At 53.1% G+C, this 12,922-nt stretch overlaps 1 protein-coding gene across 1 annotated transcript; it reads right to left on the bottom strand.

Annotated features, from left to right (window-relative positions):
• Positions 1–235: 235 nt before the first annotated feature.
• On the bottom strand, positions 236–11,209 carry LOC138351960 (A-kinase anchor protein 5-like). The gene is made up of 3 exons (XM_069304130.1): positions 11,159–11,209; positions 1,528–1,814; positions 236–1,445 (listed from the first exon to the last, which is right to left on the bottom strand). Exons 1-3 carry the CDS (start codon positions 11,207–11,209, stop codon positions 236–238), a joined length of 1,548 nt encoding a protein of 515 aa, XP_069160231.1.
• Positions 11,210–12,922: the final 1,713 nt, after the last annotated feature.

Here is a 12,922-nt window from a genome sequence, read left to right as displayed (position 1 = left end):
GAGAGGAAACCCGAACCCGTGTTACAGCCTGACGCAGCCAGAGTTGGGCACTCTGGCACTTGAGTGCCGACACTCCCACTACACGCAGGTGTTGGCATGGTGAGCGCTGGTGCCTAGCAGCAGCAGCAGGTGTTAACAAGGAGACGCTGGAGTGGTCGTTGATGACCGCCATGAGCAGCTAAATATACCGTTGGATTCCGTACGTGGGGTTTAATGTCTAGGTTCAAAGTTAAGCTTATAGCAGTGATGTATTTTGATGGGTTAGCGAGGCGTGGTCGGGGGAGAGTGGAGGAGCAGAGGCGAGAGGCCTTAATGTTGTGCTTCTCAACTGGTGCTCTCTGGTGTCTTGTTCCACGGTGGCTCTGGTGTCTTGTTCCACGGTGGCTCTGGTGTCTTGTTCCACGGTGGCCCTGGTGTCTTGTTCCACGGTGGCCCTGGTGTCTTGTTCCACGGTGGCTCTGGTGTCTTGTTCCACGGTGGCTCTGGTGTCTTGTTCCACGGTGGCTCTGGTGTCTTGTTCCACGGTGGCCCTGGTGTCTTGTTCCACGGTGGCCCTGGTGTCTTGTTCCACGGTGGCTCTGGTGTCTTGTTCCACGGTGGCTCTGGTGTCTTGTTCCACGGTGGCCCTGGTGTCTTGTTCCACGGTGGCCCTGGTGTCTTGTTCCACGGTGGCTCTGGTGTCTTGTTCCACGGTGGCCCTGGTGTCTTGTTCCACGGTGGCTCTAGTGTCTTGTTCCACGGTGGCTCTGGTGTCTTGTTCCACGGTGGCCCTGGTGTCTTGTTCCACGGTGGCCCTGGTGTCTTGTTCCACGGTGGCTCTGGTGTCTTGTTCCACGGTGGCTCTGGTGTCTTGTTCCACGGTGGCTCTGGTATCTTGTTCCAAGGTGGCTCCTGTGTCTTGTTCCACGGTGGCTCTGGTGTCTTGTTCCACGGTGGCTCTGGTGTGTTGTTCCACGGTGGCTCTGGTGTCTTGTTCCACGGTGGCTCTGGTGTCTTGTTCCACGGTGGCTCTGGTGTCTTGTTCCACGGTGGCTCTAGTGTCTTGTTCCACGGTGGCTCTGGTGTCTTGTTCCAAGATGGCCCTGGTGTCTTGTTCCACGGTGGCTCTGGTATCTTGTCCCAAGGTGGCTCCTGTGTCTTGTTCCACGGTGGCTCCGGTGTCTTGTTCCACGGTGGCTCCAGTGTCTTGTTCCACGGTGGCTCTGGTGTCTTGTTCCACGGTGGCTCTGGTGTCTTGTTCCAAGATGGCTCTGGTGTCTTGTTCCAAGATGGCTCTGGTGTCTTGTTCCAAGATGGCTCTGGTGTCTTGTTCCAAGATGGCTCTGGTGTCTTGTTCCAAGATGGCTCTGGTGTCTTGTTCCACGGTGGCTCTGGTGTCTTGTTCCAAGGTGGCTCTGGTGTCTTGTTCCAAGGTGGCTCTGGGGTGTGTATTTTCCAAGTGTGCTCTACTCAGTAAACCACTAGAGTAAACTATTAGTGACTAGAGCCACCTTGGGACATATACACACCAGAGAGACCACTAGTGACCCACTGACTATCAGCTGAGAACCACTGCCTACCAGCTGAGAACCACTGACTATCAGCTGAGAACCACTGACTATCAGCTGAGAACCACTGCCTACCAGCTGAGAACCACTGCCTACCAGCTGAGAACCACTGCCTACCAGCTGAGAACCACTGCCTACCAGCTGAGAACCACTGCCTACCAGCTGAGAACCACTGACTACCAGCTGAGAACCACTGACTACCAGCTGAGAACCACTGACTTCCAACTGAGAACCACTGACTTCCAACTGAGAACCACTGACTTCCAACTAAGAACCACTGACTACCAATTGAGAACCACTGACTTCCAGCTGAGAACCACTGACTACCAGCTGAGAACCACTGACCACCAGCTGAGAACCACTGACCACCAGCTGAGAACCACTGACCACCAGCTGAGAACCACTGCCCTGGCGCGTGGTGGCAGAGGCACTTGACTGTGTGAGGTGAACGGTAGTGGGTGCAGCAGCTTCACAAATAAAGACTGAGAAAGCGAGAAAGAGAGAGAGAGAGAGAGAGAGAGCAAAGAAACCTTGTTTGGTTCAAAGGGCGACTCCATTAGGCCGGCCAGACGAGGAGCTGAAGTAAAAATAACTAATGGGTCTCCTCGAGCATCTCTCTGATGACGACACGAGATTAAAGTCTTCCCTTGAGCAGAGGAATAATGCCGGCTCTAAATACCCCTCACTCCTCCCCCTCACCACCTTCCCCCTCACCCCCTTCCCCCTCACCCCCACCCTCTCACCCCTACCCACTCCCTCTCACCCCTACCCACTCCCTCTCACCCCTACCCACTCTCCACATCAAACACACTACATTCAAGAAATAAAATCAGAGTATGACGAAGATGTAACATTATTGACGAAAGAAAGGAAAAAATGGCTGAAAGGACATTACCATAAGACTGGAGCATATAATGACCTGAAAGATCATAACAAATTCAGGAATTGAAACTTAACGTGGAGGATGATAGAGACCCACATGTGATGGCGTTATAGAGGATGATAGAGACCAATACCCACATATAAACTTAAAATGGATTTGTATGAAGTAATAAAAGCTATAATCCATTTAAACTTATTTAATTATGTCAACGAAAGTGTCAGAAAAGAAGATAATTGTAAAACATGGCAATATTAGAGAAGAACGACACTTACAGGAGTAAGGAGAAGAAAGGAGAATAAGAGAATAAGGTGTAATTCAACAAACAAAGAAGTACAGAATGTCTTGGATCAAAATTGATGAAGGCTGGAAAGTTAACGTGGCGGTATAGACTCCCAGAAATTGCCTAAAGGAAGTTCTTAAAAAAAGAAAACTTGATTTTTCAGTTAGTGACTAGCATTTGGGCCGCTCAAGACTCCAACTTAGGGGACAAACTGGACCACCAAATCACCGGACGGGAAAAATTGAAAGCAACTTTTGCAAATGTTAAAACTTGACAGATGACACTTGATGACGTGTAGTGGCTGCGGTGAGGAGGTGTTCCCATTGTTAAAGATGATATATTGCTTCAGGTGCTGCCTGCCTACCAGTAGCACCGGTGGTACTGTCCTGGTGGCCCAGTAGCACCGGTGGTACTGTCCTGGTGGCCCAGTAGCACCGGTGGTACTGTCCTGGTGGCCCAGTAGCACTGGTGGTACTGTCCTGGTGGCCCAGTAGTGCTGGGGGTACTGTCCTGGTGACCCAGTAGTGCTGGGGGTACTGTCCTGGTGGCCCAGTAGTGCTGGTGGTACTGTCCTGGTGGCCCAGTAGTGCTGGGGGTACTGTCCTAGTGGCCCAGTAGCGCTGGTGGTACTGTCCTGGTGGCCCAGTAGTGCTGGTGGTACTGTCCTGGTGGCCCAGTAGTGCTGGGGGTACTGTCCTAGTGGCCCAGTAGCGCTGGTGGTACTGTCCTGGTGGCCCAGTAGTGCTGGTGGTACTGTCCTAGTGGCCCAGTAGTGCTGGTGGTACTGTCCTGGTGGCCCAGTAGCACCGGTGGTACTGTCCTGGTGGCCCAGTAGCACCGGTGGTACTGTCCTGGTGACCCCGTAGTGCTGGTGGTACTGTCCTGGTGACCCAGTAGTGCTGGGGGTACTGTCCTGGTGACCCAGTAGTGCTGGTGGTACTGTCCTGGTGGCCCAGTAGCACTGGTGGTACTGTCCTGGTGGCCCAGTAGCACTGGTGGTACTGTCCTGGTGGCCCAGTAGTGCTGGGGGTACTGTCCTGGTGACCCAGTAGTGCTGGGGGTACTGTCCTGGTCCCCCAGTAGCACCGGTGGTACTGTCCTGGTGGCCCAGTAGCACCGGTGGTACTGTCCTGGTGGCCCAGTAGCACCGGTGGTACTGTCCTGGTGGCCCAGTAGCACCGGTGGTACTGTCCTGGTGGCCCAGTAGCACCGGTGGTACTGTCCTGGTGGCCCAGTAGTGCTGGTGGTACTGTCCTGGTGACCCAGTAGTGCTGGTGGTACTGTCCTGGTGACCCAGTAGTGCTGGTGGTACTGTCCTGGTGACCCAGTAGTGCTGGTGGTACTGTCCTGGTGACCCAGTAGCACTGGTGGTACTGTCCTGGTGGCCCAGTAGCACCGGTGGTACTGTCCTGGTGGCCCAGTAGCACCGGTGGTACTGTCCTGGTGGCCCAGTAGCACCGGTGGTACTGTCCTGGTGGCCCAGTAGCACCGGTGGTACTGTCCTGGTGGCCCAGTAGCACCGGGGGTACTGTCCTGGTGACCCAGTAGTGCTGGTGGTACTGTCCTGGTGGCCCAGTAGCACTGGTGGTACTGTCCTGGTGACCCCGTAGTGCTGGTGGTACTGTCCTGGTGACCCCGTAGTGCTGGTGGTACTGTCCTGGTGACCCAGTAGCACTGGTGGTACTGTCCTGGTGGCCCAGTATTGCTGGGGGTACTGTCCTGGTGGCCCAGTAGTGCTGGTGGTACTGTCCTGGTCGCCCAGTAGCACTGGTGGTACTGTCCTGGTGACCCAGTAGCACCGGTGGTACTGTCCTGGTGACCCAGTAGCACCGGTGGTACTGTCCTGGTGACCCTGTAGCACCGGTGGTACTGTCCTGGTGGCCCAGTAGTGTTGGGGGTACTGTCCTGGTGGCCCAGTAGTGCTGGTGGTACTGTCCTGGTGACCCCGTAGTGCTGGTGGTACTGTCCTGGTGACCCAGTAGCACTGGTGGTACTGTCCTGGTGGCCCAGTAGTGCTGGGGGTACTGTCCTGGTGGCCCAGTAGTGCTGGGGGTACTGTCCTGGTCGCCCAGTAGCACTGGTGGTACTGTCCTGGTGACCCAGTAGCACCGGTGGTACTGTCCTGGTCGCCCAGTAGCACTGGTGGTACTGTCCTGGTGACCCAGTAGCACCGGTGGTACTGTCCTGGTGGCCCAGTAGTGCTGAGGGTACTGTCCTGGTGACCCAGTAGTGCTGGTGGTACTGTCCTGGTCGCCCAGTAGCACTGGTGGTACTGTCCTGGTGACCCAGTAGCACCGGTGGTACTGTCCTGGTGACCCAGTAGCACCGGTGGTACTGTCCTGGTGACCCAGTAGCACCGGTGGTACTGTCCTGGTGACCCAGTAGCACTGGTGGTACTGTCCTGGTGGCCCAGTAGCACTGGTGGTACTGTCCTGGTGGCCCAGTAGCACTGGTGGTACTGTCCTGGTGACCCAGTAGCACTGGTGGTACTGTCCTGGTGACCCAGTAGCACCGGTGGTACTGTCCTGGTGACCCAGTAGCACCGGTGGTACTGTCCTGGAGACCCAGTAGCACTGGTGGTACTATCCTGGTGGCCCAGTAGCACTGGTGGTACTGTCCTGGTGGCCCAGTAGCACTGGTGGTACTGTCCTGGTGACCCAGTAGCACTGGTGGTACTGTCCTGGTGACCCAGTAGCACTGGTGGTACTGTCCTGGTGACCCAGTAGCACTGGTGGTACTGTCCTGGTGGCCCAGTAGCACTGGTGGTACTGTCCTGGTGGCCCAGTAGCACTGGTGGTACTGTCCTGGTGGCCCAGTAGCACTGGTGGTACTGTCCTGGTGACCCAGTAGCACTGGTGGTACTGTCCTGGTGACCCAGTAGCACTGGTGGTACTGTCCTGGTGGCCCAGTAGTGCTGGTGGTACTGTCCTGGTGGCCCAGTAGCACTGGTGGTACTGTCCTGGTGACCCAGTAGCACTGGTGGTACTGTCCTGGTGGCCCAGTAGCACTGGTGGTACTGTCCTGGTCGCCCAGTAGCACTGGTGTACTGTCCTGGTGACCCAGTAGCACCGGTGGTACTGTCCTGGTGGCCCAGTAGCACTGGTGGTACTGTCCTGGTGACCCAGTAGCACTGGTGGTACTGTCCTGGTGACCCAGTAGCACTGGTGGTACTGTCCTGGTGACCCAGTAGCACTGGTGGTACTGTCCTGGTGGCCCAGTAGCACTGGTGGTACTGTCCTGGTCGCCCAGTAGCACTGGTGGTACTGTCCTGGTGGCCCAGTAGCACTGGTGGTACTGTCCTGGTGGCCCAGTAGCACTGGTGGTACTGTCCTGGTGACCCAGTAGCACTGGTGGTACTGTCCTGGTGGCCCAGTAGTGCTGGTGGTACTGTCCTGGTGACCCAGTAGTGCTGGTGGTACTGTCCTGGTGACCCAGTAGTGCTGGTGGTACTGTCCTGGTGGCCCAGTAGCACTGGTGGTACTGTCCTGGTGACCCAGTAGCACCGGTGGTACTGTCCTGGTGACCCAGTAGCACCGGTGGTACTGTCCTGGTGACCCAGTAGTGCTGGTGGTACTGTCCTGGTGACCCAGTAGCACTGGTGGTACTGTCCTGGTGGCCCAGTAGTGCTGGTGGTACTGTCCTGGTGACCCAGTAGTGCTGGTGGTACTGTCCTGGTGGCCCAGTAGCACCGGTGGTACTGTCCTGGTGGCCCAGTAGCACTGGTGGTACTGTCCTGGTCGCCCAGTAGCACTGGTGGTACTGTCCTGGTGGCCCAGTAGTGCTGGTGGTACTGTCCTGGTGACCCAGTAGCACTGGTGGTACTGTCCTGGTGGCCCAGTAGTGCTGGTGGTACTGTCCTGGTGACCCAGTAGCACCGGTGGTACTGTCCTGGTGGCCCAGTAGTGCTGGTGGTACTGTCCTGGTGACCCAGTAGTGCTGGTGGTACTGTCCTGGTGGCCCAGTAGCACCGGTGGTACTGTCCTGGTGGCCCAGTAGCACTGGTGGTACTGTCCTGGTCGCCCAGTATTATTTATCACAAAAATGTATAAAGGAATTGTAGAGTTTTTTTTATTACTTTCTACCACAGACGTGGCCACACATTTACAATGCTAACCAGCATATATACATTTTCTTCTGTCCTCCATGGACAGGGTTAGGTGTGGGTACGTGATACCACTAGGTGCAAAGGTACCTAATACCAGCGGATACAAAGGTACCTGATACCTTCAGGTACAAAGGTACCTGATGCAACTAGCTGTAAGTATCTGTTTTGTATATGCTTTCTATTTTGTAGTGGATAGTTGAGTTCACATATAGACCATAAAGTATATTCCTTACTTCGTAGTGACCGTTTGAGCCTTTCTACCACCGGTGCTTATATCTGCCTCTTCCCAGCTGTTGTTCTCATTGTAGCTTTATTTTATCCACGTGCACTAGTCTATCCACGTGCACTAGTCTATCCACGTGCACTAGTCTATCCACGTGCACTGGCCTATCCACGTGCACTGGCCTATCCACGTGCACTGGCCTATCCACGTGCACTGGCCTATCCACGTGCACTGCTCTATCCACGTGCACTGGTTTATCCACCGACACTGGTCTATCCACGTGCACTGGTCTATCCACGTGCACTGGTCTATCCACGTGCACTGGTCTATCCACCGACACTGGTGTAATTACTCTACTGGAGAGGCTGTCATTAATTATTCCCGGTCCATTACCGGTAGTATACCTTCCACTACAGCTAATTTATTAGGCTGTATTTATTGTGTAATACAGCACTTTTCTGCTCTATTATAAATTTAATACAATATTGGTACAAAATTCACTCAGGTGTTACGAGAGGAATATACACGAGGTAAACGTGTTGATCACACACACAGATCACTCTAACGTGATGCATCAAATGAACAAATCCACAAGGGCCGTGACGAGGATTCGAACCTGCTCCCGGGCGCAGGTTTGAATCCTCGTCACGCCCCTTGTGGATTTGTTCATTTAAACGTGTTGATATTGGACATGGAACTGTGTCATTATCGGGAGTGGTTTACTTCACTGATCACTTACCTGAGGTCGCGGACTCGTTACTCCTTAATGTAGTATTTATCCGTTGCTTAAGACGAGTGAGTGTATCCAGTGGGTATTAACCCCCCCCCCCTTCCCTTACTTCCCTTCTTCAGGTTCCCTTGGAGTGGAGGGTAGAGCGACGGTCTCGCTTTATGCAGGTCGGCGTTCAATCCCCGACCGTCCAAGTGGTTGGGTACTATTCCTTCCCCCGTCCCATCCCAAATCCTTATCCTGATCCCTTCCCAGTGCTACATAGTCGAAATGGCTTGGCGCTTTCACCTGATAATTCCATCCCTCCCTGTGTCAATACTCCGGCGGCTCTCTCGATGACCACAACTGGCCTACCACAGGGGGCCTGGTAGCCTGGTGGATAGCGCGCAGGACTCGTAATTCTGTGGCGCGGGTTTGATTCCCGCACGAGGCAGAAACAAATGGGCAGTTTCTTTCACCCTGAATGCCCCCCTGTTACCTAGCAGTAAATAGGTACCTGGGAGTTAGTCAGCTGTCACGGGCTGTTTCCTGGTGTCTGTGTGTGAGGTGTGGAAAAAAAAAGTAGTTAGTAAAACAGTTGATTGACAGTTGAGAGGCGGGCCGAAAGAGCAAAGCTCAACCCCCGCAAACACATCTAGGTGAATACATCTAGGTGAATACATCTAGGTGAATACATCTAGGTGAATACATCTAGGTGAATACAACTAGGTGAATACAGTGGTGACAGTCTCACAGGAAACACTCCACATGTGTCTACGGTGGCCACAACACACCCACATGAAGCGTGAGCACACCCCTAGCCACACCCTCAGTAGCCACACCACAGCCACATCATGAGTGACTATACATAACGCTGCTGAGAGTGTCTCCTGAAGAAGAAGGGGTCCCGGTCCCGTCCTTGTCTCAGGAGGCCACTTGTAACTATTTTAATAATGAGTTGTGTCTTGAGTGTGTGGGAACATTTTACCTACCAGTAACTTGGTCGCCGAAGTTAGCTGCCCTCCCCCCCCCCTGCCCCCCCACCGAGGGGGCGGTGGGAGGGGATAGCAATGATGGATGGAGGAGGATGGAGGAATGATGGGTGGAGGGGGGGGGGAGGTATACTGGGTATGCTGGGGGTGGTAGAGTGATCAAGTAGCGATCTTAGTCAATTATTATGCACCCCATACCCATTACGTGGGCACTAGTGTATAGGGTTACAGGTGCATGTGATGGGTTCATGGTGAATTAAGTCCCATAGTTCATTTAGCTAACAAACTAACAATTTTGTAATGCTAGTTTTGTAAAACACACACACACACACACACACACACACACACACACACACACACACACACACACACACACACACACACACACACACGCATTAATTAATTAATTAAAGTGTGTAATTAATACAGTTACTAATACTGCTCCACACCATGCAAGCGGACGGCAGCTTGACAGCCAGGTGGATGCTGCACCTACAGTAAACAAACTTCGGATACTTGACTAAGATTTCTGGCAGTACATCGTTATGAATGAAGTACTTGCACCAAAAGCCTAGCCTTGATAGGCTAGAGGGAGAAGGATGACAGTGTGGGCGGGGCATACAGTTGCGGAACATATTAGGCGTGACCCAGCAAGTGGGCGTGCACGGGAGACATCTCCCGTCACGCAGGGTGCAGTCGCACCTCCATAGATCTCCAGTATCATCTATTGACACTGGTAATGGCACAATTGGGCCACCACTTACGGGCTATTCATGCCCGTGCCACTTTTTTGGGTGGCTTAATCTTCATCTTCATCAAGTGGGCGTGTTACAATGGGCGGTGAGGAGAGTTGAACTAGGTGGGCGGAGTGTGGAGGAAACGTGCTCCGCGCCTCACTAATGGGCGTGTATCATAAAGCGAGGCCCAAGTACCGACTTGGCCGCGGACGGCCACTCAAGTGACGGCTCCTCTCATAACGCTCCCAAGAAACCTCCCGCAAAATGCACTTAAAGAAACTTTAATGGCGTTTTTACGAGGCTGCTGTGTTCGTCTTTACAGTATTCGTCCATCCGTCTTGAAAACAAGCGGACAGCGCAGTCGATACGTCTGTTTACGGTTGATGTATTGTGGGTTTTGTGGTCCGGTTATCTCTAATGTCTGAAACATGCAGGGGGGGGGGGGTTGATGGCAGCCCCACCTGCAGTATCTCTCCCGTTTGAGAGGAAAGGCAAGTTTGGAGTGTCCTTTTCTAAAGTCCTGCTTTGTTATTAATACATTTGCAGCCTTCCATTCAGCACACACCGTCCCTCCCCCCTCCTCTTTCTCCAAAAGTATCTGTTCCTTCTCGACAGACCCGCCTTCCACCTCTCAATATTCAGTTAATCTCATTTTTCTGTCATTCTATACTGCCTCCCTCCTTCCTCTCCTCACCCCCCCCCCCCCCCCCCCCCCACCGTACCTATATGACCCCGCTGTACTGTTTTAAGTTTTTAAGTTTTACCCCGAGGGGCGAGTTTATTGGACAGCGCCACTCATCCTGTGAGTGGACACACTTCCGTATCAGCAACACTCCCCAACTGGAAGAAAACCCGCTGGGTTGTTCATACTGTCGTCTCTACCCAGACACAGCTGGGACTTGGTTAACTGTGTCATGGGTACAAGTGACATGATGATGTCATCTTCCCAGTTACAGGTAAGGGGCCCCTCCCCCGCTCCTGTGCCAGGTAAGTCCACTATGGGCTCACCATAGCCTGTGCTACTTGGGACGTTTTATTCCGAGCAGCTAAATCTAAAACAACAACTACTGTCGTCTCCCATTACGGGTTATTCATGCCTGTGCCATCTCTTGGGTGGTTTAATTATCTTCAATCATCGTCTCTCACCCCACTAGCCCAACCATTTTGGGAGGAGGTTAGAGCGACGGCCTCGGTTCATGCAGGTCGGCGTTCAATTCCCGACCGTCCAAGTGGTTGGGCACCATTCCTTCCCCCCGTCCCGTTCCATATCCTTATCCAGACCCCCCTTCCTAGTGCTATATAGTCATAATAGCTTAGCACACTCCTGGTAGTTGCCTTCCCTTCCCACCCCGGTATCACCGGTGTACCTGTGACCCCCACATGGCGGGTCCGGGTCCAGTGCTCCCTCCACAGGTCTTTGACTAAGCCGTTTATGAAGTTTTTGTTTTAACTCTTGACCACAAGGTGTTGTGTTTGGCGGATATGGGAAGATGAAAGAGTATTGGAACAATATCTTTAGGGACAAAGATTTTCATGTCTGAAACTATATTTGATATTTTGTCTTTTGTCCATTACTCTCCACGTTGGGTTGTAGATGTTGTAGATCTCATTTTCCTCATTTATTCCCTTCGTGGACTTCTGTATGTGCTGTTACGCCATGGTCACATTCCTTGAAGGCTTACAGGAAGTCTGTAAACATTTTGCAGGTCTTCCAGTGGCTCAGACCACGTCATGGCTCAGTGGTCTCACAGCTGTGTGAGGCAAGAGCGTGGCCTGGATTGTGTGTACACGCTGGCGTTTGTATAGTGCTATATATTGTCTTATATCTTGGGGCGATTGTCTTGCTGCTTCCGTAACTTAGTTAAGCTGCTTATAGGCTGCTGCTGCTGTTAGAATTGTGCCCGGAAACTGCTCCGTTTCCTTGATGGGGAAGCCTAGAGTTGTTTGAGCTCTGGGTATGGTGTGTGATATGCGTGCGTGTTTGTGCATGCTTGTACGATATGTTTTTGTTTGGCTAATATTGTGTGTGTGTGTGTGTGTGTATGTGTGTGTGTGTGTGTATGTGTGTGTGTGTGTGTGTGTGTGTGTGTGTGTGTGTGTGTGTGTGTGTGTGTGTGTGTGTGTGTGTGCGTATGTGTGTGTGTGTGTGTGTGTGTGTGTATGTGTGTGTGTGTGTGTGTGTGTGTGTGTGTGTGTGTGTGTGTGTGTGTGTGTGTGTGTGTGTGCGTATGTGTGTGTGTGTGTGTGTGTGTGTGTGTGCGTATGTGTGTGTGTGTGTGTGTGTGTGTGTGTGTGTGTGCGTGCGTATGTGTGTGTGAGCGCGCATATAACAATCTAAGCTGGCTATAAGTAGCGACGTGGAAGGTATTCAAGGAAGAGGGAAATATAAGGTAATGTACACTGCTCGCCGTGAATGCTCTGGCTTCCTAACTTTCAACTAGAAAATATACAGTAGCTCCTGGGTACGGTCGTGGGTGTCGGGAGTGTTCTCAGGTGGTGTGCCAGCTAGGTGGTCGTGTGGTGGTGTGGTGGTGAGGTGGTGGTGAAGATGGTTGTGTGGTGGTGTGGTGGTGGTGGTGAAGATGGTCGTGTGGTTGTGTGGTGGTGGTGAAGATGGTCGTGTGGTTGTGTGGTGGTGGTGAAGATGGTCGTGTGGTTGTGTGGTGGTGGTGAAGATGGTCGTGTGGTGGTGTGGTGGTGGTGAAGATGGTCGTGTGGTTGTGTGGTGGTGGTGAAGATGGTCGTGTGGTGGTGTGGTGGTGGTGAAGATGGTCGTGTGGTTGTGTGGTGGTGGTGAAGATGGTCGTGTGGTTGTGTGGTGGTGGTGAAGATGGTCGTGTGGTTGTGTGGTGGTGGTGAAGATGGTCGTGTGGTGGTGTGGTGGTGGTGAAGATGGTCGTGTGGTGGTGGTGAAGATGGTCGTGTGGTTGTGTGGTGGTGGTGAAGATGGTCGTGTGGTTGTGTGGTGGTGGTGAAGATGGTCGTGTGGTTGTGTGGTGGTGGTGAAGATGGTCGTGTGGTTGTGTGGTGGTGGTGAAGATGGTCGTGTGGTTGTGTGGTGGTGGTGAAGATGGTCGTGTGGTTGTGTGGTGGTGGTGAAGATGGTCGTGTGGTTGTGTGGTGGTGGTGAAGATGGTCGTGTGGTGGTGTGGTGGTGGTGGTGAAGATGGTCGTGTGGTGGTGTGGTGGTGGTGAAGATGGTCGTGTGGTGGTGTGGTGGTGGTGAAGATGGTCGTGTGGTTGTGTGGTGGTGGTGAAGATGGTCGTGTGGTTGTGTGGTGGTGGTGAAGATGGTCGTGTGGTTGTGTGGTGGTGGTGAAGATGGTCGTGTGGTGGTGTGGTGGTGGTGAAGATGGTTGTAAGGTTGTGAGGTGGTGGTGAAGATGGTCGTGTGGTTGTGAGGTGGTGGTGAAGATGGTCGTGTGGTTGTGAGGTGGTGGTGAAGA

This window comes from Procambarus clarkii, chromosome 51 (genome assembly GCF_040958095.1).
Source record: "Procambarus clarkii isolate CNS0578487 chromosome 51, FALCON_Pclarkii_2.0, whole genome shotgun sequence".
Classification (NCBI taxonomy): Eukaryota; Metazoa; Arthropoda; class Malacostraca; order Decapoda; family Cambaridae; genus Procambarus; species Procambarus clarkii.
Note: the sequence above shows the minus strand (reverse complement) of the source record. Positions and strands in the feature narration are given on the sequence as shown.

What these genes read in the sequence shown, in the direction of transcription:
- LOC138351960 (XM_069304130.1), bottom strand. Translation starts at nt 11,209, where the DNA reads ATGACGTGGTCTGAGCCACTGGAAGACCTGCAAAATGTTTACAGACTT. An exon ending in AAAATGTTTACAGACTTCCT is followed by an intron (nt 1,815 to 11,158) that starts GTAAGCCTTCAA and finishes AGTGGTTCTTAG; the next exon opens with TTGGAAGTCAGTGGTTCTCA. An exon ending in TCTCAGCTGATAGTCAGTGG is followed by an intron (nt 1,446 to 1,527) that starts GTCACTAGTGGT and finishes TTTACTGAGTAG; the next exon opens with AGCACACTTGGAAAATACAC.